The sequence below is a fragment of the Pseudovirgaria hyperparasitica genome (assembly GCF_010093815.1).
Source record: "Pseudovirgaria hyperparasitica strain CBS 121739 unplaced genomic scaffold EJ05scaffold_5, whole genome shotgun sequence".
In the NCBI taxonomy this organism is placed as follows: Eukaryota; Fungi; Ascomycota; class Dothideomycetes; order Acrospermales; family Acrospermaceae; genus Pseudovirgaria; species Pseudovirgaria hyperparasitica.
The window spans coordinates 386,491-411,288 of NW_022985553.1; the positions used below are offsets into that span (position 1 = coordinate 386,491).

The 24,798-nt window shown below is 36.5% G+C and overlaps 2 protein-coding genes across 2 annotated transcripts; both read left to right on the forward strand.

Moving 5' to 3' along the window:
* Positions 1-21,138: 21,138 nt before the first annotated feature.
* On the forward strand, positions 21,139-22,415 carry EJ05DRAFT_484500 (uncharacterized protein; the record flags this gene model as incomplete). The annotated part of the gene is made up of 7 exons (XM_033745350.1): positions 21,139-21,169; positions 21,391-21,429; positions 21,547-21,696; positions 21,771-21,811; positions 21,889-21,961; positions 22,057-22,302; positions 22,393-22,415. The coding sequence occupies 7 exons, from the start codon at positions 21,139-21,141 to the stop codon at positions 22,413-22,415; spliced, it is 603 nt and encodes a 200-aa protein (XP_033602006.1).
* Positions 22,416-23,223: 808 nt separating this feature from the next.
* EJ05DRAFT_436735 (phosphatases II) lies at positions 23,224-24,153 on the forward strand (the record flags this gene model as incomplete). Its single annotated transcript, XM_033741762.1, has 2 exons — positions 23,224-23,515; positions 23,786-24,153. The coding sequence occupies 2 exons, from the start codon at positions 23,224-23,226 to the stop codon at positions 24,151-24,153; spliced, it is 660 nt and encodes a 219-aa protein (XP_033602007.1).
* Positions 24,154-24,798: the final 645 nt, after the last annotated feature.

Genomic DNA, 24,798 nt, shown 5'->3' on the forward strand with positions numbered 1-24,798 from the left:
TATCTAAATTATATACTATAATAATAATAATAATAATATTATATAACTAGGTAGAGTAGTACTCTATAGGCCTATGCCTCCTCTAGTCTAAGCTACTATATAAGAAGAAACCCTATAGGGAAAAACTTCCTTATATCTATAACTATATCTTATTAAACCTCTATTTCGTCTTAAGTATATAGCTATAGAGTACGCCTATTAGTCTATAGCCTATATTACCGTTATTTCGCTCTTAGGTAGTACGTATAGATACGGAGGTTATTAGTCTAGGGCTGCCCTTAACTAATAATCGGGGTTCTTCCGGGGTTCTTCCGGTATATATCGGGTTACTACCGGCGTATACCGGGTCTCTTCTAGTATATATTTCCGGGTCCACTAGTACTAGAGGAGTAGTAGATATATAAGTATCTATCGGGAGACGTCCTTAGGGTACTTATTAAGCTATTATATAATATCTAAAGTCTTCGTGACGTAGATAAGCTATTACCGTTATATATAGAGGTTAGGGTATATAGCTAGATAGTAGCGTATTATACCTCTCCGGCCGTACGCCTTATACTATAGGGAGGTATTAGGAACGCCTCTCTTATAGATATAGTATAGGAGTCCTATAGCGCCCGTTCGGGCTTAGATAAGTATAGATACTTAGGCTTTCGTTAGCCCTTTATATATCTATTTACTTAGTTCCTTCTATAGCCCTCGAATCTACTCTAGATATCTATTCTACTAGGAGGTCTAGTAGGCACGGAGTGCCTCTTTCTACTTATCTTAAGTCCACGACCGTATGTTTTTTATAAGTTCTTAAAGGCTCTACCGGTCTAGAAGAGCGTCTAGGTTATCTCGGACTTCTTATACTACTTAGCTAGAGTCGGCTTCTATTAAGCACCTATACCGTATTCGATTCTAGCCTATATATAGGAGTGCGTGGTAATATATACTAATTCGTGCACGTAGCGCGGCGAAAGTATATTCTACGTTTCCTATGCGTTCCTATACTTATTATTTAGTAAAGTATACTACTCTCTATATCTAGTAGAAGTTATATATACTTATAACGTCTGTCTCGCGTCGTAGTAGTACTATATTAGTAGCTTTATATACGCCTAATATAAGACGGAGTATACGGTTCTATATGGATTCGAGCTTTATTCGCCTAGTCTATATAAGGGCTATATACTAGTACTCGTGTCCGTACGTAAAGGCGGGTCGTGCTATAGATATATATAGCTAGCGTGCCTTATCCCGGGCGGTTCCCTACGTGGAGGCTATAATCTATTATATAGCGGCTTCTACCCGGAGGGCCCTAGAGACGGTATATACTACTTATGGTCCTTATTTAAGCTTACTATCTAGTATAACTCTAAGCGCGCGTATGCTTTATGCTAGTAGTTCGTTAAATACGTTAATTCGGGGGCGTTATTTGCCTTCCCTAGTTGCCTATTTCCCTTAATAGTTAATGAAGTGTATAAGCTGGTATTTCTCTAGGGCGAACTTTACTCTATGGCGTTTTACCTACTAGAGGTACCTCTCGTAGTCCTATTCTAGTCGTCTATACGTTCGGTTAGTATTATTATTAATAGCTAGGAGGTATGTATTATCGGCGTATCCGACTACCTCTATATACTTTATTCCTTAAAGAAGGTCTACCGTAAAGAAGAGAAATAGAATCGGAGAGATGGTACTCCCTTGTGGGATGCCGTATACCGTCTCTTTGTATTCGCTCTAGTACCTAGGGATATGTATCTAAGTTGTTCTTCCTATAAGGAAAAATTATATACTATAAAGGATCCGAAAATAGAAGAGCTAACGCCCTTAGCTAATAAGTAGAATACGAGTAAAAAGAACCTACTATAGAATAGGCTATATTAGAGATTACTAAAGATAGAAACCTTAGACTAACGCGATATATTATAGTAATACGGAAAGAATTTATACTTAAGGACTCTAAGGGAAGGAGTATAATCCCGAGAGATAAGGCCTACTATTTTATTAAAGAATTCTATAAAGATCCGATATACGGATATTAAGGAGAAATAAAAACTTATAAAAGATTTAAGAGATACTATATAACTTATAAGGAAAGATAAGTTATTAAGGAAGTTATATAAGACTATATCTTATATAATAAAAGCTAATCTAATAGATATAAACTATACAGAGAACTCTAACTAATTCCCCTACTATTACATACTTAGAAAATAATCTCTATAGACTTTATAATAGATCTACTACTCTTAAGGGAACTAGTTTCGCAAGTATAGTATAACACTATACTAGTAGTAGTTAATAAGCTCACGAAGTACGCCTACTTTATACCCTATTAGAAAGATATAGACATAGAAGAAATAGCCTATGTATTTCTATAAGTAGTTATAGCGAACTATAGTTTATCTAATAGTATTATATCTAATAGAGATAAGCTCTTTATATTAAACTTTTAGAAAAGCCTAGTATAATAGCTTAGAACGAACCACCGACTATTAATAGTCTATTATCTATAGATAGACGGATAAATAGAGATTCTAAATAGAATACTAGAATAATACCTCCGATACTATATTAACGAATAATAAGATAATTAGGTAGAACTACTACTATTAGCTTAATTCACCTATAATAGCGCGATAACCTTAATAACTAAAACCTTACTATTCTACGCGAACTACGGATTTAACCCTATAGCTAGCTATAATTATAGACTAGAATAGTCTATACCGAAAGTAAAGATTAAGGTAGAATAGCTATATAAGCTATACTTAGAGCTATAGACCGAACTTTCTTTTATAAATAAAAGAATAGTAAAATATATAAATTAAAAGAGGATAAAGAGACCATCCCTAAGGGGGGGAGACCTAGTATTCCTTATACGGAAAAATATTAAGATATAATAACTAAATAGTAAACTAGACTTTAAAAAGATTAGACCTTTCTAAATAAAACGAAAAATTTTAGAAGTAAATTATAAACTATCTTTACCCTAGAATATAAGGATATATCTAGTATTTTATATCTTATTACTAGAACTAGCACTACGTAATATAAAAATTAAAACTAATATTAAAGCTATAGATGAAGAATTTAAAGTCGAAAGGATTCTAGAATCTAGAATTAGTAATAAAATACTAGAATACCTAATTAAATAGAAGGGCTACGGACACGAATTAAATACTTAGAAACCTAGGGAATATTTAATAAACTACTAGTAACTATTATAGAAGTTCTATTAAATAAACCTAGATTCGCCTAGTTCTCTATACTAAGCTAAGAATCGTTAAAATCTAAGGGAGAATTCGGAACCTCCTTAATAGTAACTCTCCGTTATTATTCGAGTCGCTTCTTCTCCTTCTTAAGGTCTATTATTAATAGATTCTAATAAAGTATATTATTTTAACGATACTCTAATAGCTTCTACTATTTCTCTAGACGCTCTAGACGCGTAAAGGCGGTCTAAGTATCCTACTAAGCTTTTCGCTAAGTAGCGGCTATATATTCTTTCTCTAACTTAAGATAAGCCTTTTTAAAATAAATCTTCTCGTCTAGAAATATTACTTACTAGCCCTAATAAGAGGAAAGGGAACTTATAAGATAATTTACTTAAAGTCTTAATCCTATACTTACTTACTGAGCGACCCCGCTAAATATACTCTAAATACTTATTAGACTTCACGAATACCGCCCTATAAGTTAAACTATATTTCTTATAGAACGAGTAAGGGAAAGGTATTTTATTACCTTTATAATTAATTAAAATAGATAAAGTAACTCTCTGTTTCGCCGGATTAGATTTAGGAGACTTAACTAATTTTATAACTCTAGATATAATAGAAGAAAAGGAAGAAGGGCTCCTTACCAAAGAAAATTAGAATAACCCTCTACTTATAAGTAACTACGGAAGTACTTTAGGATAAAGTACCTTAGGAGAGGTATTATATAATAAATTACTAGCTAGAGCTATAGAAGGATATATAGACTCTAGTATAAGTGGCGTAAGAGGTAGTATAGTATATAGGAGAGGTGCCTATAATATAATAGGTAGCCTTAGATAGTAATCTAAGGCTAAGATAGATACCTATAGGAAGAGCTAATTATAGATACTTAGAATAGGTATTCTAAGTAACCTATATAGTAATTAGAAATAGAATATTAGTATTCTAAGTAACACTCTAAATACTTAGAATAAGTATTCCGATTAGAGGACCTTAGTAGAACTATATAGACCCTTTAGACCTAACCTCTAGAGATAGTTCTATAGTAATTAATTTAAACTTATACTAATATTATTAGGACTTAGCCTTAGGTAGGACCCGACCTATACGTACCTTAGCTAACAGGGTTAGGAGGTAACGTGAAGGGCGGTAAATAGTCACGTACTAGATAGATCGGCGTCCCTTTATATATATACTCTCGGATTCCTACTAAAAGGGTTCGGTAGTAATTTGTTCTATAATAGAATACACTCTATTATTCTATCTAACTATACTACTATCTAATAACCCTATTCTTACATTCGAATTACTCCCTATATAGTACTATAGTTAAGATAGTCTAACTAGAACCGAGAAGGTCGATACGATCTACTATAGGGATAAGTAATACTATATTAAATAATAGGGATCCTCTATAATCGGTATTAATCCTAGCCGTTTCTAACTAAGAAGTAGAAATATTAGACCGAATCACGGAGCTTTTAGACGAAGAAATAGTAGATACACCGAGTAACTTCTAATAATATAAAGCCGGATAACGAGTCGTGGCGGAGCCACGCAAGGTATTATAATAAACCATCACCAAACTTTAGGAATACGTCACGAATTAGGCTTAAGAGATTTAAACCCTTAAAGAATAGATAGAACGCGCGAAACTCCTCGTAAAGAGACGAGAACTTAAGGAGTCTCTTAAAGAACTACGCCGAATAATAGTAGGTGGACGACTTCCTATACTAATTCAGGCGGAATTAGTTTACCTACCATTAGAGTTGTGATAATCTACTATATACCCAGCCGCTTTATTACCGATTTACCCTACTCCTTCCCTAGGTATACCGAAACCTAAAGACCCGACTATATTTATAGAGAAGAACTAAAAGGAGTAGAAAGACTAGAAGAGAGACTACGAAAAGTACTTCCTCGATAACCCTCTACTCTTTTCTACTAAAGTATAACGTATTTTATTCGGAGAACGATACCTAGACTTATAATCCCGCGATTAATAGGATAGATAGAAGGAAGTATAGCTACTATCTACGATAACCTAGAAACATTTAGCTATATTTATATTAAACACCCTTAGAACGGATAGAGAATATAAAAGAAAGGTACTATCTAAGTTAAGAAGCGTAGCATAACGACCGAACTAGACACCTACTTAACTACTATAATACCTCTAAAACCTATAGAATAATATCCCTACGCTATAGGAAAATATTTATATATTCTAGTTTCGCGAAGTACTACTTCTATTAATCCGCGAAAGACTAGGAATAGTATTATTAAGTTTTAACTATCTATACGAATTAGAGGAGAAAGCTAATAAATACTACCGCATCCTTAAGGAACGCGGCTCTCTAGGTAAAACCGACGAACCCTATACGGGTTAGAAACGAGGTCGATTAAATACGTTCGATTAAGAGTAACCTTACCGCGATTAACACTAGAAGAGCATAAATCGGGGTAGAAACGCGTTAAGAGGACACCGAAATAATTAAGGCGGTACTTCTTAACACGGAAAAGAATAAGGTATAGACTTAAATATAACGCCTATTATAAAATAGTAGAATTATAGCGCACTTCGTTACTATAAGTATAGAGAAATAGAATATATTTCGCCTAACTATAAGAATCCGAAAAAAGAATAGGCTAGTACACGAGACCTAACCGCGTCCTTAGCTAAATTATATATACTTAGAAGGAGCTATAGCGCCTTCCGGCGAGTAAAGACCTAATATTACTAAAAGTATTATTACCTATAGTAAATGGTAATAAAACTATATAGGCCCTCGTGGATACTAGTATAGAAGATAACTATATTTCGTCGATTCTCGTAAAGGAGTATAGATTATTATATGATCTTAGTAAAGTTAGCCGAACTATCGTAGTTAATAGACATGAAGTTAGAACTTTAGGTAAAGCTATAATGAATTACGAAGTTCATAACTCGAAGATAATAAAATAGTAGATATCTAATAAATTTATTATAGCTAATATTAGCTAATAGAATATGATTCTAGGGATACCTTAGCTTAGACGCCTAAACCCTATCCTTAATTTTTAGAAGAAGATATTAACGTTCTAATAATACTATAGTAAATTATACTAGTAAGTCGTAACTATTAGTAAGGAGGTATAGAACCTTACCGTGCGGACCTAATTATCGCTAATCTATCTTACGTTCTTATCGATCGTTAATAAAGACGAGGACGATAGTAATAATCGGGGTAAAGACACGCTACCCGACGTATATTCGTAGTATACGGATATATTTTCGGTAGAAGATGCGTTACTTCTCTCTAATCACGGGCTATATAAGCTAAAGATCGAGCTTAAAGAGGGAGTAGACGTCCCTTATAGCCTACTTTATCTACTTTTAAGACTAGAACTTAAAGTTCTTCGTAAATATATTAAAGAATACCTTAAAAGAGGCTAGATACGTCGTAGTACGTTATCGGCCGGCGTACCTATGCTCTTCGTGAAGAAGAAAGACGGAAGTTTACGTCTATACGTTAACTATTAGGTACTAAATATAGTAACTAAGAAGAATCGTTATCTATTACCGCTAGTTAGTAAATCTTTAGATTAATTAACGAAGGTAAAGTACTTTACGAAGCTAGATTTATAAGATATATATTACCGGCTTCGAATTCGTCGCGGAGATAAGTAGAAAACCGCATTTTAGACTAGATATAGTTATTTTAAGTATACTATTATACCATTCGGGCTAATAAATGCGCTAGAAGCGTTTTAAGGATATATTAATACTATACTCGTAGGATTACTTAACGTGATTTACGTAGTTTATCTTAATAATATACTAATTTACTCTAATAGTATGTAGAATTATAAAGGACACGTGAAATTAATGCTAAATCGTCTAAGGTAGTATAAACTCTACGTAAAATTATCTAAATATAAGTTTTACTAATAAGAAGTTGGGTTTCTCGGCTTTATTATAATATATAGCGGTCTAAAAATAGAGCCGGAGCGTGTAAAGACCATTATAGAATGGCTAGAACCTACTACTATACGTTAAATTAGAATATTTATAGGTTTCGTGAACTATTATCGTAAATTCATTATAGGCTTCTTATAAATTACGGCGCCGCTTAATAAGCTTATAGAGAATAGCGGTAAAATCCCTATAGGTAGGCGAGTATAGCGTAAAGCTAAGTCGGTCGAGATATAGTTAACGGCGGAAGCGTAAGATATGTTCCGATCGTTAAAGAATTACTTTATAACTACGCCGATTCTTAGGTATTTCGATTCTAAGAAGTATATTTAGGTTAAAACTAACGCGTTAGGATTCGTAATTACTAGAATTATTAGTTAACCGTATAAAGATACGAAAGATAAGGTGTAATGGTACCCGGTCGCTTTCTTTTCCCGTAAAATAGCGGATATAGAGACGCGTTATAACACGCACGACTAGAAACTACTTATAATTATTAAGAGTTTTAAGTAATAGCGATATTATTTAGAAGGCTCTATATATTAGATTAAATTATTATCGGATCACGTAAATCTATATTACTTTATATCGACTAAGGTCCTTAATCGCCGATAAGTATGTTAGGCTAAGTAGATATTAATATTTAACTTTAAAATCTTATATAAAGCTAGAAGAGAGAATAAAGCTAATCCTCTATCACGGTATAAAGATTATAAGAAATCGTTATAGAATAACGTAGATAGTCGGTATAAGTTAGACTATACTATACTTTAGACACTATAAGACTAGCTATCTAATAGAATACTAGAAGCTAGGATACTTTCGGCGATTCTCCGCGGGAATTAGAGCGGGTATTAAGTAATCTAAATAAATGTCTAAGAAACTAAGAAAACCCTCGAAGACTTAATTAAATCTACCTAGAATTCCGATATATTAGTAAAGAAAGTTATAAGTATAAAAGGAAGCGCTATAGATCCGCTATGGTTATTAAGGTAGGAACGACGATCGGACGCGATCTACTTCTAAGGCCGACTCTACGTGCCGTATAAAGAGTAAAGACGTAGAATAGTAGTCTAATAGTTCATAGAGAGACATAGGAATGTATTTATAGAGTAATCTTACTCTCATACGAGGTTGATTCCTAATAAGCAGGAATCGGTTTATGCGGTCTACTTATATAGTGACCTCGCTTAACTTAGCTAACTTAACCCAGCTCTGGCCACTACGTGGCTACATGGATTAGAATAGTCCATATAGATCTATTATAGTTCCCGTCCTAATAATATCCTTCTTCTTTTTATGCTTCGCCCCGAAGCACTTAAGTATATATAATTCTAAGTCTCTATAATCTATCGTGTATCTATATATCCGTAACTAAGTTTCTATAACGTTATAACTATCCTTAATATAGGTGAACTCGAGATTCTAGTTTACTTTTACTAGTTCATGCACGCGCTCATCCCTTGCTTCGTGGCTACTACCTAGGACACGTAATTACTACTTTAGTTAAGTATATATTTAGCTCCGCTCGCCTTTAATTTTATTCTCTAGTATATCTATCTCGCTCTTAAGGTAAGTCGTTAATTCATATACTATCTTTCCTAGTTTAGGTTTAGAAGGGTCTATAGTAGTCTATTCTTATTAGAACCGGTCTAATATGACCCATTCGCGTTATTACGGTCACTAATTTAGCTTTATTAATCGCCGTTAAGGGTAGACGAATATTCCTTCCTTAGATCTCTAGCTAACGTATATATATAGATGTCTAATACTAGTCCTATCTCTAAGCCTGCCTCCTCCTCTCGTAAGACTCGCTCTAAAGGTATCGCCTCCTCCCCGGCCACGCCGGCTAAGAAGCCTACCTATCGCGGTGGTATAAAGGCGCGCTCTAAGTCGGAGAAGAGAGTAGCGAGGGCTACTACTACTACTACCTCTACTACTAATATAGCTACTAGTCGCTCTAATCTAGGTAATTCTAGTACTAAACTTATGGATGAAGTAGTCGTAGGTTCCCCTCTCGCTCTAAAGTACACGCCGCCTACTCTACCTCCTCTAGAGAATAAAGAAGATCTCGTTATAGATGATAATCGCGAGCCCTCGCGCTTACCCACGCCGCCGCCTCGCCGCTCTTCCTTCCGGTCTAACATAGACTAATTTAATTACTCTAGGTCCTTTTAGGACCTTAATATTCGCTCTAAACCCTAGCCTACTAATAATAAGGCCTAGGTCGCCGAGGATACTAAACGTAGTCGTGGTTTACGCCATAGAAAAACGGCGAACTACGGTTTAATATACTATAAGTATATTAAGGGCTATGCGGCCGGCTCTAAATATCTCTTTCGCTCTAACTCTAGCATTAGCTACTACTCTACTAACCGCGATGGGCCTATACACCCTATTTTTACTCTATCTACCCGCTACCGCCGCTATACCGTAACTAGTAAGACTTGTCTATAGGTAAGTATAATAGGCTATCTTAATCTAGTGTAATCTAAAGTGGTCCGCGCTAATACATTCTTAGGTTCCTATATATATATAAGATATATATAACGACCTTCGCGTCCGCGAGACCCTCGGGGGTCCTTATAGCCGCCTACCTACTATATAGAGGGAGTTTAGGGAGCGCTATAAGCTCTTCCTAGAGGTTATTAAAGTATAAGTTGTAAGCACGTTAATTATTTTTAACACCTATTGATTTTTCTAGCCGCCGCGAGATCCCTAGCGCCTAGGCTACCTATTCTAGAGAGTCTATCCTAGCTATAGAGGCCGTAGAGAGGATTCGCTCTATCCCCCCCTATCCGTCTTACGCTACTAACGGATCTTATAAGAGGTCTACTATTTCTCCCTCTAAGTCGCCTCGTAAGAGGGTATATATTCCCTTCTAGATTATTCTAGATTATATTAGCTAACTTTAGACCTAGTCGCTACGCTCCGGCGCTTAAGGCTCTTCCCTCTAGGCTCTAATGGATTAGGTTATTACTCTAGAGGCTAAGGTCGTCGTCCTCCGCCGCTATATCGTGTAGTTAGAGAGAACTATACTAGAGGTTAGGACGGATAATAAGATAGAGGAGTAGCTCTATAGTTCTAGCTCTATGTATTAGCTCTATACCTGGCTCTATATATTCTAGATCTGCTATAGGTGGTGCGCGCCAGCTCTGTTTACCTGGCTTTTATCCGTTTTAGTCCTTTTTAGATCGTTTAGATACCCGTTAGCTAGTTTCTAGTAATTTAATTCTTAACTTAACGATATTATGTGTGCGCTCGCTTAGCTTATGACTATCGGTTTCTACATTCTAATTTTCCTTAAGTCACCTAAGTGTGGGCACCGTATATAAATTAGTTTATCTCTATAAATTCCATTAGAGCACCCGAACCAGTGGCCTAGTAGTTATTAGTTCGGGTACTCTAACCTTTTATATTTCGTGTTAAGAGTTTAATTCTATGGTGGGGTACCTTTTTTTAGGTTCTTAGTCCTATGTTTTTCTTATGTATAATGGTCCGTGTTGGTCCATTCTAGACTCTTCTATGTTATTCTATTATAGTATATCGCGTCGCGTTCCTAAAATGGTTGTTTACGCTTTCTTCGCGTCTAGTAACCGTGCGACGCTTAAATTATAGGGCTGCTATATAGAGTTTTCCTAGTGCGCGTCTAGATTTCCTAGTTTGGTACTTCGTTCTCTACGGTATCCTTCTTCTTTTTACAATAACCGTAACGTCGCTATACTTATATTAATAATATACTATTCTACATCTTTTACTTATACGCAGCTATTATAGAACTTAAGATATATACTACTAGTTCCTAGGTATCCTCGTCCTTAGTGTAGTCCTTCTAACGGATTCTATATTTCTAAACACCGTCTTTATTAATCCTATGTTCGATAATATAGTCCACTTCGAACATATCTAGTCTATCTTAGGGTATAATAGAGTGTAACTACACGTTCGTGCGGCCATACACGTTAGGTCGAAATCTTTCGAGTAGTAAGACGTGGAACACCTTATAGATTCTTATATCGCTTCCTAAGTCGAGCTCGTAGGCTCTTATACTAATATAACGTTTAATTCGGAAGGGACTAGCTATTTTATAATCGAGCTTCTTATTTACTCGCGATGTTCGTATGTTATAGATGTTAAGAAGGACCTCGTCGCCCTCCTCGTACGTCTAATCCTTAGTTAACCTATTATAGTACTTCGTATACGAGTCGTTTACTTATTAGATTATAGCGCGATAGTTACGTGCGGTTTCGAAGATTTTAATCGCTAATTTCTAAGCGTGGACGTTCACGTCTATTATTCGATTAAATTAGACCGTCTAAGGCTTAAAACCTATCCTTAGACTGCGTCCGAGGTTCGCCTAGAAAGATATAATACCTATCGTACTATAATAACTATTATTATATACGAACTCTACTATACTTAGTAGGAAGGCCTAGTCGTCCTACTCGAAATTATAGAATACGCGTAGGTAGGCCTCGAGCGTCTAGTTCTATCGCTCTATCTAGCTATCCGTCTAAGGATGAAATACTATAGATATATTTCTATTTATACTTACTATTTCGTAGAATAATATCTAGAATTTGGACGTGAAGGTACTTCCTCGGTCTATAACGATCCTTTTTAGTATACTATGGACCTTAATAATCTCGTTCTAGAACACCTACGCTAGTTCTTTAGATGTAATCGTCTTCTATACCGGGATATACCTAGATATCTTTATAAGTCTATCTATAATAATAAGAATAGAATTATAACTTATCCTAAGTATCTCGCTTAGAGATAAGTTAACTATAAAGTCTATAGTAATATCTTTCTATATAAAGAGGGGGGCTAAAAGAGGCTATAAATTCCTATATAGCTTATGTCTAGGGGCCTTCGTTCTTTAATAAATCGGATAAGTAGCTATCTATTCTTTAACGTACTTAGGTATATCTTCCTAAAAATAGTACTAACGAATTAAGCTTAGGGTACGTACATACCTAAAGTATCCTACTAGGTTAGCGTTATGGTATTAGCTAACTATATTAAATCGCGTGTTATCTATCGGTATATAGTACTTTCTATCGTAGTAAAGTAAGCCGTCCACGAAGGTCTACTTATAGTCCACTTTAGTCTATAATAATCTATCTTACTATATTTTACGTAACTTTAAAACTATCGGGTCTATCTTCTATAGATCTACGATTAACTAGGTGAGGTTAATTAGATATTCACGCTAGGCATTATCACCCTTCCTAATAGCGCTAATAAACGGCCTACTAGGGACTTCGGTACCGCGTCTTTAGTCACCGGCTTTAGTCTTAGAGATTCGATTACCGGCATTAACGTTAGCATCTCGCTAATCGCCTAATAACTTAAAATCCAACCTCGTCCTTAAGAGTTGGGCCTATAGCTACTCTAGGACCCTATAGCTACTATAATCCTAGGCGCCTTCTTTATAGTTAGGTCTTCTTAACATTCTATTAGCTAGGTTTATACTTCTAGATCGATAGTAGATTATAAAGTGAAAGTTTGTAAGCTACTTAGCCTATCGGACCTATTAACGGTTTAAAACCGTCGTGCTTATAAACCCCTTTAAGTTATAGTAATTAGTTAGTAACTCGACGTCATGCATGGCACCTTTAAGATAATATCGCCACTGTTTAAACGACTCTACTATTACTAGTAGCTCTTAGTTATAGATAGTGTATCTAGTCTTAATATCGACCATTTTACGTGAGAAGAACGTAACTAGATACCATTAGACCTTTTTAGACTTAGTTAGTCTAGGCTAGGAGAGAATATCTAAGATTATAAATTCTAACGCGTCGGTTTCGACGCGGATAGGTTTGGTTAGGTTAAAGTATACCAGTAATAGGGTAGTTATAAATGCCTCTTTGATTTTCTCGAAGGAGGCCCTTTTGCCTTCTGATAATTCTATAGGCTATAATTTAATATTATGCTATTTCTGTCTACCACGGACCGTAATAGACGAATCTATAGTAGTAGTACGCGCGTTAAGCGGTGCTACTAGCCGGGAGAAATGCTTAACGAATTTTCGGTAGTAATTAGCGAATCTAATAAAGACATATATATCTCGAACCGATTTTAGTTTAGGCTAGTCCACGATAGTAGCGACCCTATCCCTTTCTATGGTTATACCTTAATTAGTAATAATAAAGCTAAGGAAGTTAACGTGGTCCTAGTGGAACTCGTATTTAGATAGCTTAATATATAGCTTATGTTTTTCTAGTCTATCTAGAACTACGCGTATATGCTAGATGTATTCTTCTTCGTTATTAGAGAAGATAAGGATGTTATCGAGGTATATAATGCACGTCATATCGAGTAGGCCTACTAGCGCGTTATTAATATACGCTTAGAAGGTTCCTAGCGCGTTAGTTAGTCTAAAAGGGACTACTATGTACTCGAAGTGTCTATAACGGGTCCTAAACGCCGTTTTCCACTTATCGCCCTTCTTAATACGTAGGCGGTAGTAGGCATCGCGTAGATCGAGCTTGGTAAAGATCTTCATGCGCTCTAGTCTATTAATAGACTCGGAGATAAGAGGTAGTAGATAATGATTCTTTCGCGTGATATTATTTAGGCTACGGTAGTCGATATATAGACGGAGACTCCTATTCTTCTTCTTTATAAAGAGGATTAGAGCTCCGGCTAGGGATATACTAGGCCTAATCTATTCTCGCGTAAGGTTCTTTTCGATATATTCTCGGAGGACCTATAGCTCGGGTTCTAATAGAGGGTATATGGGTCCGTGTAGGGGTTATTAACCGTCTTTAAGATTAATAGTAAGGTCGGTAGATTGGTGTTAAGGTAATTCGGACGAGTCGATCGCTAACGCGATATGTTAGTATATTTTATACTAATATAGTAGGTTTTCGTCTACTTTAATACTAAGCTCTCTATTTTAAGTAAGTAAGAGGATATAGATAGCGGAGATTACCTTTTCGTAGTCCTTCTGGAATTATTCGTCGTCGACTAGCTATACTAGGTTCTATTATAGTGGGTACATGCGCTAGCCAGCTGTTTTCTAGATGAAGTCTAGTTTCGGGTTATATTTTTTAAGCTACGGTATACCGAGGATCATATTAAAGGGACTATCTACTACGATGAAGGTTAAGTAGTAGGGTTTCTACTTCCCCCCGCTATCCTAGATACCGTATTTAATAGTATAGATACCCTACGATTTAATAGGACTATCGATACCATAGAAGGTAGTATCTATTAGTACTTAAATATCGATATTAAGTTCTCGTGCTCGTTAAGTCGATATAATGTTAGTAGCTAAACCGCTATCGAGTATTACGGTCTAATGTTATCCACGAGAGACCTTAATGGGCCTAGCCTATAGTTTAATATACTAGTTAGCTAGTTATCCCTCTATTTTAGTTGCGCCTATAAGTCGCGAGGGTTCCTTATAGGTAGTTAGTTTTTTATATTATATACCGGGTAGTTAGGCGCGATATATTCTAGCTACTAGTACTTATAGTATATAACTAACTTAGTATCTATATTAGTATTCGGTGGTTTCCCTAAGCGGTACTCGGGTACTATATAGCCTATTCTACTATAGGTATAGTAGGTGACTTTAGGTCGTTTATACGAGTCGTTTCTCGCGTCTTAATATATCGACTAGTGGAAGGATCCGCGGTACGGGCCTCGTCTTCTCGAGTTCGTAGAGTAGTAGCGCCTATAAGGTATTCCGCGCGATCTATTACTAAACCGGTCCTCTTTAGATGATTTCGTATCGGATTAGATTAATAGGGATAGTCATGCGCCTATACGACGTTGGTTATTTATTATATGCTAATATCGTTCTATGAGATTCGCGAGTGCCTAAAGGTTAGTAGGGATAGACGTTATAAGGTCGATACGTTCCTTTACGCTCGGGTTAAGGGACCTTTTAAAGTTATTATATTATTGAACCATGCGATCTTCCTTAGCTTCTCTCTAAAGAGGTCGGAGGTATTTAAGGAGTTATAACGGGGATTATCTCTCTCGCTATTAAGTCTTAAAGATATAGCTCTAAGCCTATTCGCGTCGCTCGGCTCTATTACCGAAGTATTAAAGAAGGAATTCGGTGAACGTGTCCTAGTTATACGTATCCTTAGGGTATTTAATTCGATATGCTATCTAACGTTTAGATAGCGTTAGGTCTAGGTAGTTCTATGCGAACCTAATCTTATTACTATCGTTCGTGAATAGGTGGAAGAATCGGCTATACTAGTAAGCCCATTCGTGAAAGCTCCTTCTGGTTTTACCGTTAAAGTAAGGTAGTTTCTTAGGCTGAGGCAACTAGGATAGTAATAGACTTAGTTAGACTATTTCGGCTTAAGTTAGTCCATATTAGTATAGGTTAGTTACTACTAGTACTAAAGCGCGTAGTACGGCTTCGAGTCTAGCGGTTTATTCTTACGCTTTATTAAGTTCGCGAAGTTACTACTCGAGCTAAGCCTAACGCTACCTCTTCGCGTGTAGCTTAGTATATACGTCGTCGTAAGGCGTGGTTAACGTTAGTTAGTTCTAACGAATTAATTCGTTAACGTTAATAGGGTCTAGTCTTATAGTAAGGATGGGTCTAGTATAGTATAAACTAGACCACGATAGAGTATAATAGACTCCTTCATTATTATCTAGGTAATCTTCCACGGTTATACGGAATACCGTACTAGTTATTAGTATAATGGCCTATAGAGTATACTTATTAGTAGAGGTGGTCGTAGGGAGACTATTCTCTTCGTTTAGATTTAGAGAGAGTCTCTCGTATAAGGTAGTGCCACGGGTATTATAGCGCGTAGTAGGAGCTATCTCTATAAGCTACCGTCGTACTATATAGAGAGGAATTAAAATATAAAGAGTAAAGACGTAGGATAGTAGTCTAATAGTTTATAGAGAGATATAGGAATGTATTTATAAAGTAATCTTACTCTTATATAAGGTTAATTCCTAACGAGTAGGAATCGGTTTATACGGTCTACTTATATAGTAACCTCGCTTAACTTAGCTGACTCAACCCAGCTCTGGCCACTACGTGGCTGCATGGATTAGAATAGTCCATATAGGTCTATTATAGTTCCCGTCCTAACATGCCGGAAGGCGGCTTATAAATTAATATTTTAAGGGAATAGCACGATTACGCGTTAGTAGAGCACTTTAGCGTTATAAGGACGGTCGATTTAATCCGAAGGACGTATGACTAGCTGGGTCTTTATAAATATATAAAAGACTATATAAAAACGTATAACGTTTACCAGCATACGAAAGTATATAGATACTTACTATATAGCGAATTAAGGCTATTACCTATGCTAAAGAAGGTATAGAAGGAATTATTAATAGATTTTATTATAGATCTACCCCTAAGTAAGTGTTCTAGGTATATTTATAATAGTTTACTTATAGTTCTAGATAGATTTATAAAGATATTATACTATATCCCTATAAGGAAGATAATCTAAGTACCGGATCTTATAGATATACTACTCCGTAACGTAGTCCGGCTCTATAGTATACTAAATAGTATAGTTTTAGATAGAGGTCCGTAGATAACGTCTAAATTTTAGAAGGATTTCTACTATACGCTAGGAATTAAGCGGAAACTTAGTACTACGTTCTATCTATAAATAGATAGATAGACGGAGCGGTAGAATTAGATAGTCGAGGCGTATTTACGCGTATATTATAACTATAAGTAGGATAACTAGATAAGGTTAGTCTATATCGCGGAATTCGTGTATAATAACAGCCGATATACGTTAACCCACGTAAGTCTATTTAAAGTAAACTTCGGTCGGAACTATAATATATAGTTCTTAGAGACTTAGTTTAAAGTAGAACGACCTAACGTTAAAGTAATAGAAATTACTATAGAACTATTCTAAACGTAAAGAAGCGTTATAAAGTTACTATAAGATACTATGAATTATAGTAAATCGTACTATAATAAGGGTAGAAAACCTATAATCTTTAATGTTAGGGATAAAGTTTTACTAAATAGTAAGAATATTCATAGTATTAGGCTAAAGAAGAAGCTTAACTATATAATAATAGATCTATATAAGATTACTCGTGTAATTAATAACTAGGCGTACGAGTTATAACTCCCTTCTACGTTAAAGATATATAATATATTCTATATTACGCTTCTCGAGCCATTTTATGTCTTATTATTACCGGATCATTCCGAATAGATACGATATAAAGTAGTTATATAAGAAGGTATAGATATCTACGAAGTTAAGTAGATACTTAGCTAGTAACGCGCCGAAGATAGCACGTGGCTATATAAAATTCATTAGAAAGGATATAATTCTAATAAAGATACTTAGGAACCTATAATAAATATTAGTAAAGTAGCGATATTAGTATATAAGTAGTAATTAGTAAAGGAAGCCGCGGAATCGTAGAGAATTATACTAAAGTATAGCGATTCGATATTTTTTAGTATAGTTTAGCGCTAAGGACGGCCGCCTAAAAGAAAGAAGGTAAAAGAGATATAGATCTTTAAAACATTCTAAGGAATTAAGGAACTTCCTTAGAAAGTTCAAACTTAGAACTTTAAAAATTTAACTAAAAAAGAGACTTAGAAAAATAATTTACTAAGAGAAATAGACATTGAAAGTCGGTGCCGATCGGTATAGATCGGTATAGATTACTAAAGAGATTAAAGAAGTTATTATTAAAGAAAGATAAAATTAAGAAAGCTAAAAGAAAATATAAAGATCTATATAGATCTATATAAACTTATACTAATCTATCTAGAAGAAGTAAGATCGCTTTAAAATTAAAACCGAAAAACCAAAAACGCTAGATAAAAGAGATATATTAGTACTAATTAGTATAGATCTAAACCGATTAAGTCGGAGTAGGAGTAGAAGTACTAATTACCGCGATGGTTATATCTAATTCCTTCCGCTAGTTCTTATTTAGTATAGTATAGAGCTTTATAATATAAGTCTCTAGCCTTTCGTTCCGACGCTATAAATTCTATATAGCGCGCCTTATAGCTATAAACTCCTCTATAGAAACCTATAGAGTAGCGGGACCTAGAACGGAGAGGGACGGACCGGTGTAGGCACGCTAAGAATTATATAAATTAGTGAAAAGATTTAACGATCGGTATAGAACTATATACCTTTAGTATAGAAACTTCTAGATTAGAGCTATCTTCCCTAAATTTATAGCTCTTTAGCACGCGCGAGGAAGGAACCTTAGCCTTTTTACTAGAACCTTTTCTAGGAATTCTAATATCGCTGGTATATAGAAAGAAGTCCGAAGTAGTAGAGATTTTAGTACTATTATAGAGATTAATATATATTAGTAAGAATCTATAATAATTTAAGAAAAATAATATTACCTAGTAATCGCGGTAATAATAGCTATAGTAGATTCCGATAAATCCTTATAGATCTTATTAGAATCGTACTCCTAGGCGTAACCCTTACCTTAGATATATAGCTTATAGAAAGCCTTCTCTAAGGCGTTATAATTAGTAGTACCACGCTCCTTATTAGTAGGGGTTACTAGAGGCCTAGTAGTAATCTATACTAATATAAGTAAATCTATATAAAGTTCTTCGAACTTACTTAAATACCTATAAGTAATAACGCTTCTTAGTTATATAAGTACTATATATTATAGATTTAGTACTACCGTGAGTAATATACGACGGAAAGTAATAACTATAATAATATATAGCTAGATTATTAGAGCCCGGCCTAGGTCGGGGTAGATTAATAGCTTTCGATATATTAGTAACGTATATAAGATAGGGATTATTCGAAGGCGCCTATTTCCGCGCCGATTACTTTAGAGCGTTAAGATTTCGGGAAACTATATTAAGATTATTATTAATTTATATAGATTATTATAAATTATATTATTACTAGCTAAGAATAGTACGAAAATTAGTAAAATGCGTAAATCGTACTAAATTATAGTAAATCTATATAAATCTATGTCTATAAGGATTAGATGATATACCTAATAATCTAAAAAACTCTATAAAGAGTTAAGAAGTTTTTTAAAGAAAGGAATATTTCTAAGAAAAGATTTTAATATAGGTAGTACCCGGGCTTATCTAATTATATTACATAATACGCTAGGCCTAATTAGGTAATCTTACCTATATAAGAAGTTAAGATAGATAAAATTTAGTTTATTAGGAAAACGCTTATATAAATCTTAGATTAGTGAATATTAGTAAGTATCTAAGACGAAGCGTAGAGAATAACTAAGGTCTTATAAGACTTAGAATAGGGATATAGAGATAGATAACGATCTAGGTCGCTAAGGGTAGCTTCCTAGAGGGAAGGGATAATTATTAGGACTTAGTCTTAGATAGAACCCGACCTATATATACCTTAGCTAATAGGGTTAGAAGGTAACGTAAAGGGCGGTAAATAGTTACGTACTAGATAGATCGGCGTCCCTTTATATATATACTCTCGGATTCCTACCGAAAGGGTTCGGTAGTAATTCGTTCTATAATAGAATACACCCCATTATTCTATCTAACTACACTACTATCCAATAACCCTATTCTTATAAATATAATTACTACTTTACTCGCCTACTAGCTAGTTACTATTTATACTCTATTAATACTTACTATAAACCTACTTATATCTCTTAGAGCCTTCTAAGTACCCTTTACCTTTAGAAAAGCCGGAATACTCTATAGAATGGACTACTTTAGGGATAAGCCGCACCCTTATCTAGGAAGGTTTATTATAAGTAGGGCTTAATTAATTCTAGAAGACTTAGTTTCTTATAGTAAGGATCTCTCGTTTAAGGGCTTACTAGTATTATAGTAGATTAAAGATCGCCTCTTTGGCGCTTTATAACCCTATATTTAGACCCGGGTCTTAGCCCGGCTCGCCCCTAGTATTACTCTATATATTATCTCTAAAGTCTATAGTAAAGTACTTAGAGAGCGAAATAGAATTAAACTTAATATTATAGAAATATAACGTATATATAGATATAAGAGTATTTATAGAATATAGTAAGTTTAATAAGGGAGGAAGCCGGAGTCTACTTAGCTTTCTTAAGATATAGAATAGAGTACGCTATTAAAAAGAGGCTTACTAAGCTTCGTTAAGTAAGGAGAGAGTAGTAGTATAGATATAGTATACTAGCGTTAGGTATACCTAGGGTCTACCCTTAATACTATCTATCTCTTTAAGATTCTTTAGTCTTTAAAAGAACTTAATAACTATTCTTAAGAGATAAATAGAAGTATATAGGATCTTTTAATATCTTCTAGAGTCTTAAATCTAGAGCTATTTAGAAAAATATAAGATTCTAAGAATTAGAGGTACCGGTAAAAAAACGTATGTATTACGTATGTAATACGTACTAAGAGTTACGCTAAAAAAGTTACGGATAGATCTATCGTTTTCCTAGAACCTAATAAGCTAGAACTTATATACGCGTGTTCTTACCCCTATCTATCTACCTAGAGCTCTTTCTACTTTTATATCTATTCTAAGAAGATAAGAGCTTTAAAAAGTAGCTATACTTAGTAATTAGATATATATCTATCCTTCTATAAGTTTATTTTATTCTAATAAAGTCTCTTTAGAGAGATAGAGAGATATCTTAAAAGGTTCTTAGAAGAGGGCCCGTGTGAAAACCGCGTTAGGTTCTAGGAAAACTACCTTCTTCCTCTTCTCTAAGAAACTAAACCCTCTTATAATAGACTTAATTAGAGAGTTTAGAGCTTAAAAATTATATAGGAATAATTACCTTACTCTACTCTATAAGTCTATATAAATATTATTAAATATAGGCCTTTATATATAGGTAGAGAGGTGAAATAACTATTAAAGATTGGGTGTAAGAACACTAGTAAATGCCAAGCTCGTCAGGTTCTAGGAAATCGACGGATGAGTCGTATCCCGAATAGGCAACGGCTGCGATTGCTTTGGCTCGCGCTCGCCTCCAATTCGCCCCTAACGCCGGAGATGAGTCAGAATGCTTCGACTCTCTGGTGGATCTGGCAACTGTGGGTAATCGTTAGGTAACGGCTTAGGTTTCATGGTGATATTAAAATCACACTGTGACGTTAGGTCTACTGTCAGTTCTCTGGAAAGAACTAAGCCATTTTGACTACTTCACACATAACAAGCGGCGGATACGCCGATATTAAGAGGCACGAGCATCGTATTATATGATAGCTATCTGATACTTAGTGGCTTCAAAGCCGAGAACCTCCATGCTTTCCAGCTTCGCAAAGAGGTCATACTTCAAGCGCCGCAGAGATAGGTAGGCGCCTATAGAATAAGATGCCGGAGTTCCACCTAGTTTCCCCTTTCCAGTCTGCGAAGAATGCAACATCTGCCCTGTGGCTACTGCAAAATGGCGAATGAGAGATATATCCAGCTTTGAAACCTACTGGGACCTCGGTGGACACGTCTATATCAGAAGTTCTGTGTGGAGCACGCGCTCAAGTCGAGTGGAAGGATCGTCCGTCGAATTTGCGAGGCGGGATCCACAGCCATGATATGGATATTATAACAAAAGACCTTTCCAGTAAGTTTATTCTGTTGAGATGCGGTACTTGTATGCTAAGATGTCTTACACTGACATCCTTCGACTGTTTCTAGTCCAAGGACTTCGAGTGAAGCATCCCATCATCAAAGACAACGTAAGTGAAACTTCGCACTCCAAGCTCCATATGATATCTCCAATACTATTTTTATCAACAGAAACCATATCCATAAGACTAGTGGTTTCGAATACCATGATCTGAACCAGGCAATAGCACCGCATTCTTTTTCTTTATCTTGCCGCCACAGTAAGACTACGTTGTGTGCGACACTCCAGCTGGCAATAGCACGTCTCTTAGCCTTCAATCCATCTGACAGCTCTTTGAGAATCTTTAACTCATAGGCATTCGAGAGTTAGGACTCGGAGAAATAGAATGTTATTGTGAGAATGATATCGATGTCTTCATCTCCGGCTACGTCATCTTTCTAAATATCGATATGGAGATCTGTGCGGTGCCGAGTGGAGTATTATTGAGTACCGAATGGATGATCATTACGACTTTCGCCGAAGATCTTGTCATGGGGAAGGTAGAGAGCTGTTGGACGGCGTGGAGAGGTTTGGAAGTCGTCGTTCTAAAAGAGCATGTCAGTGAGTTTTCCTCGAGTTGAAAGGGAGGCTCCGAAATGAGCTCTAGCTATCTCCCATACATGAAGCATAGAGCTTATAGATCTTGAGCAGGATATAAATGGAATAGCTTATAGTTAATACGCTCCTTTGTAATTTTCGTGGTCGTGTCCTTTGTTCCCGATGTTGAAGATTTTTAAGTCAGGAAGTGAGCCCCGCGATATGGTCAGTATCTACGTCGAAGAGATCGTGATAAATCTTATGGATAGTTTTCGCCTTGTGTCCTGTGCTATCTTCGCTTTTGACGTCTTTGACAGCATTGAACCAATCACTGTGTAAGCAACAATGATTCTCTTTGACCCTGCCACTCAATAGCTGTCTGTTTGTCCACCACTGAAATAAACATAGAAGTAATAGGACCATTAAGTGTACTACAATATTTTCGACCGTACTGACGTGTTATGATTTTGACGCGGTCCTTGGTTGCCGTTAGGCTACGAGACGAGTCTGTGACTTGAGCTATGAAGCCGCAATTAAAGTGCTGTAGTATGTATAAGAGGAGTCGAAATCCTGGCCCTAGAAGACTAATTCCATGTATATAGCGAATTGAAGAGACAGATCCTCACGAAGACGCTGCAATCATGATTAATGCAGAGGGTGGTGCACAGGTGTCAGCTGTTCTATAGCGTGGCGAGGAAGAAGGAAAACTTACTATGTCGCCTATCATTGTTTACCTCCACCAGTTCAGATCAAGCTCTTTTACGCGCGACCCAGAACTGATTCACATCTTTCCCCCGCAGACCGTGGAATATCTTCTCCGCCTCCACATCGCCCTCCTATCCACACTCTTTGCATTACCAAGCGTGTCAGACCACAATTGCACCTTCACTTATGGGAGATCCCCTCCCACGGTCGCAGAGCTCCAAGCAGAGACTGAAAGTCATCATGGCTCCCAATGGATCACCACCAAACGGTGGAAAAGTCAAGCTCAATCAGATCGTGCCAGGAGTCTGGCTCGGCAACTTGTACTGTGCCACCGACGAATCTGTGCTATACACCAGTGGCATCACAGCCGTATTATCCGTCGTCGATGACGGGGATGTTCTGTACGCACCGCGCTTTGCGGCCAATCTCCCAAGCTTCATTCATGGCGAGCGACACCGATCCATCAGGGCGAGTGACAGCAGAAGCGTGAATCTCCTGAAGCATTTTGACGAAATATACGACTGGATCGATCGTATGAACGCGGAACCGGCGCGCAAAACGCTCGCGGATCTGGATAGACAAAACCACATCAGAAAGACAATGGGTGATGGTCTGTTGAGGAAGTACTACGATAGGGACGGGAGAATCAATCATAAGCGCACGATGAGATGGGTCGAGATACGCATGAGACTGGATCAATACGATATCCAACAGTCTGCCAAGGAGACCAGCGATTGGCAAGTAGCATTCCTTACGGGCAAACGGCAAACGCCACCACTCGTACCAATAGCCGATATTCGAGATGACTCACAAACATACGTGAAGTCGGAGCGCAACAATGTTCTGGTTCATTGTAGAATGGGACTCTCGAGATCGGCTACAATAGTTGTGGCGTATGTGATGAAGAAGTTTCGGACGTCATTCAGTGCGGTGCTTGATTACTGCAAGCAGCAAACCAGTATCAACCCCAATTCAGGCTTCAGGCGGCAATTACAAGCCTACGAAGAGATGGGATACAGCATCTGGGAAGACGATCAGCGCACGAGACATAAAAAAGAGTATAAGGAATACCTAGCTCAGGATTTGAGGCTAAAAACTCGTGTGGATGCGAGTGGGCGGATCCATCCGACAACAGGCTCACTATCGGTGCGCTCTAGCTCAACTAAATAAATAATATTTGGTTTGTGTTTCATAGACGCCATCGAATAGGCTATTCTCAAAGCGAATACGGTATCAGGTCCCGATAGCGACCGTTGCGATCTTCCAGATTAGCTGTTTTTGCAGAGATGAGTTATGATGAGGCAAATGAGCTTGTTGCAATTAATGCAAGAATGGAAAAGCATTACAACCAGGTCGAAGAGTGACGTTGGCTACGATGATTCGAGCATTCAGTCGTCCATTTTCTTGATGATTCGAGCTATAGATACTGGGACTGGTAGTCGAGACTGGCATTGCAACATTCTTGAACTAATCACGCGAAGCATTTGACTACCCACTTGAACCAAAATGCTCGTTCTGGCGATACCGTCCGTATTCGAAGCGAATGCTGGACTTACATACCTCAAATTCATGTTTTATACAAAATGACGCCCACTTTTATATCCTCGAGAATATGTGACCGTGATGAAGAAATGCGAGACCGTAATATCAGCAAGATGTATAACCAAGGCTTCCAGAGATATGCGGACGGAGAACGTACTGACACACAACTAGCCAGGTACTATGAGGCTATTTCTTCAATCATGTACCTGCCGATGCGGGTGTCAAGTGTTCGCTTTCCCTGTGCTTGAATCGCCGTGTGCTCTGGAGTGAGAT